The sequence below is a fragment of the Rhinopithecus bieti genome, unplaced genomic scaffold (genome assembly GCF_001698545.2).
Source record: "Rhinopithecus bieti isolate Rb0 unplaced genomic scaffold, ASM169854v2 scaffold_6907, whole genome shotgun sequence".
NCBI lineage: Eukaryota > Metazoa > Chordata > Mammalia > Primates > Cercopithecidae > Rhinopithecus > Rhinopithecus bieti.
The window spans coordinates 1860844-1863978 of record NW_016805647.1 but is presented as its reverse complement, the minus strand read 5'-3'; the positions used below and the strand labels follow the sequence as shown (position 1 = coordinate 1863978).

At 40.4% G+C, this 3135-nt stretch overlaps 1 protein-coding gene across 5 annotated transcripts in view; it reads right to left on the bottom strand.

Annotated features, from left to right (window-relative positions):
* Positions 1-878: 878 nt before the first annotated feature.
* The window catches only part of ZMYND12 (zinc finger MYND-type containing 12), a 28236-nt gene continuing 25979 nt past the window's right edge, over positions 879-3135 (bottom strand). For 3 of the 5 annotated variants that reach the window (XM_017873212.1, XM_017873215.1, XM_017873213.1), the window contains one exon: positions 2185-2711. In XM_017873212.1, the coding sequence (XP_017728701.1) occupies positions 2589-2711 (123 nt within the window). In that variant the 3' untranslated portion in view covers positions 2185-2588. Of the gene's footprint in view, positions 1561-2184; positions 2712-3135 lie in introns of those variants that run through there. The other 2 variants (XR_001885817.1, XM_017873211.1) reach the window with 2 other exon arrangements.

The window sequence follows — 3135 nt, the reverse complement described above, 5'->3', positions numbered from 1 at the left end:
CACACATATATATAAAACAAAAACTAACAGGACTACAAGGAGAAATAGATAAATCCACAATGTTGGTGGATAGATTTTATACCTTTCTTAGAAATGAACAAAAGTCAGCAAAATATGCAAGAATTGAAAATATGAGCAAACTTGACTTAAGAGGCACTGCTCCCAATAACTTCATTATTTTCTAGCACACACAGAACACTTAAATATTGACCACATTCCATAAAGAACATTTCTAAAAATCAAAATTATATACAGTATGTTATAGAACCTCAATAAAGCTAGAAATCAACAGCAAAGAAGTTGTTTTAGAACTCCTATTTTAGAAATTAAGAATCATATTTCTAAATGACTCATGAATCATAAAAAATAAGAAATATTTAGAAAATAAAATACTGCATTTTAAAAATATATGGGATCAGCTAAAGCAGTATATAGAGTAAAATTTATAGCCTTAAATGCATGTGTTAGAAAAGAAGAAAAACTGAAAATTAAATTACTAAGCATGAAAAAAAAAAAGCAGAAAATTATGGCCTACAGCCAAGAAGTAAATCAGTCTATAGAAATAATAAATTGGCCAGGCGCAGTGGCTCACACCTGTAATCCCAGCACTTTGGGAGGCCGAGGCAGGCAGATCACGAGGTCAGGAGATTGAGACCATCCTGGCTAACATGGTGAAACCCCATCTCCACTAAAAAAATACAAAAAATTAGCTGGGCAAGGTGGCGGGCGCCTGTAGTCCCAGCTACTCGGGAGGCTGAGACAGGAGAATGGTGTGAACCCAGGAGGTGGAGCTTGCAGTGAGTGGAGATCGCGCCCTTGCACTCCAGCCTAGGTGACACAGCGAGACTCCATCTCAAAAAAATAATAATAAATAAAAATTTTAAAAAAGAAACAATAAATTTAAACAATAACTTTATAAATTTATTCAATGCAGAAGGGTTAATGAACAGGAATTCAGGGAGAATAGATAAGACAGGAGTGAGAAGGCAGAAAGAGGCCAAGGAATAAAGAATAGAGTGAAAGTCTAATAAAATTGACTTTTAGAATGTTTTAGAATAGGTAAGTTCTAATTTTCTTTTAAATTGTCTGCTGAAGAGTTGTTGATCCTCCTCCTTACCCCTCCAGTCTTCATTAAGAGTCTATTTCAAAGAGCTGACTCATATTTGGGGTTATGCGTCAAGAGCTAAGAAGAAGGGGCTCTGTCCTTAAAGAGAAGAATAAAGTGCTACACAATGTTGACTGGAGAATGAGAATTCATCTGAGGCTGAAAATTAGATCAAGAGACGGCTGAAAGACAAGTAAGCCCCTGGGACTTCATAGCCATCTAGGAGAAGCATAAGAATGCCCAGAAGAATGGAAGGGTGGGGGGCGGGGTTCCAGCTGATTTTACCTGACGGGACAGAGTGACCCATCTGACTTATTTTTATTATATGTGTCTGAGTGAATTAATTTACAGTGAGGAACATAAAACTCTCTGACAGGTTCTTGACCTGCATATCTTCTCCCTGGGTGCAGATCTACTCACGAAGCAAAATGCTGCTTGGCAAGTCTGGAAAGGAACTAAGGGAGAAAAAAAGGATATGCTAAATTACCAGAGTCATCAAGATGGGACGAGCTGATACAGCTGTGGCCACATCTAGGCCACTTTACAACAGTAATGGATGAGGCTATGGGGAGATCAAGGTCACAAAGCAATGATGTGAGAGGGCTGGAATTTGAGCTCAGGCATGTCTGAGTCCTACGCTCACCCTCTGTCCTCTCCATCACAGGGGATCTTTCAGAGCGCCTCTCCCCTAGACTGTATAGATGGCCCACGTCTGCTTCCAATTATTGTCTGAGATAAGAAAGATACCACCCTGGAATGACATCTCAGTCAATTCACACTGAAACTCCTTGACAGGCCCAGGGGCCTCCTCCGGCACAGAAAGACCTTATGTCTAACTTATGCCCGCGTTTTGCTATTTGCTTTCTATGTGTCTCATGTCCTTTTTGTTCATCTATCCCACCTTCTTTTCTTTAACTGGCTATTTTCTAGCATACCATTGTAATCCCTTTGTTGATTTTTAACTATTTTTAGAGTTATTTTCTTGGTGATTGCTCTAGGAATTATAATGGGTACTTTATCACAATCTACCTCAGATTAACACTAAATTAATTCCAGCATAGAATTAAGAATAGAGAAACTTTGCTCCAATATAGCTTTATTCCCTACCCCCTCCTTTACCCCTCCTTTAGCAAAAGTGTATGAAACATGCATCATTGGGAGACTTCTGGGAAAATGACAAACTATTTGTAGTTTAATTACGAACACCATATTAGTGATCTGACTACATATTAGTCACACAAAGTCATGATAAATCAAGTACAAAGGTCATGACAAACACAGTTTTTACTGATTTCTGTGCCTAAAGCTTTATATTCCCACAATATGCTGTGTAAGAAAAAAATAACGGCTATGTGTGCAATCCCAGGGGAAGAAGGTGGAAACTTCAGCTGTCTACAGTACCTCAAAGCAGTTGTGCAGGGCTGGAATATATTAGACGTTCCATAGCCCCTGGAATAACCCTTGATGCAGAGCTCATGGGTCACTAAGTAATGGGACGATCTTCAGTTGAAATGAGACTTAATAACTCTTGAATGGCGCTTTGCTCATGGACATCAAGCTGCTGTTCTTTGGCTAGACTGAGGGCCCTCATGCCATATTCCTGTGCCTGAAATAGAATTGTAGTGACAAAAGGAAATCGTCACAGGAAAGCGTAACACTGGGAAGCCCCATCTGTGCTCAACTCCAGAAACATGAGAGAGAACTCATCACCTTTTCACACCACCCACTGAGCTCTTGTTGATAAACCTGTAAACACACTGGGCCCTTACAGCTAGCCACATGTGCACTGGGCAGGGCAGCAGGGCACCAGCAAAAAATCCCATCTGACTTGACAAACGAACCACAAACTAAGTATACCTTCTTAACAAAGTGAGATCTTTGTAGGACTTTAATCAGGCCCTAGAGGCCATCACTGGAAGGCATAGAGGTGACAGGTGCCACAAGTAAATTACCACCCTGGGGTGGTCCTGGGGGCCATGTGGCCCAGAGTTTTGACTTGGTAAGAAGCTCTTCTTCCTCCCTCCCTCCCT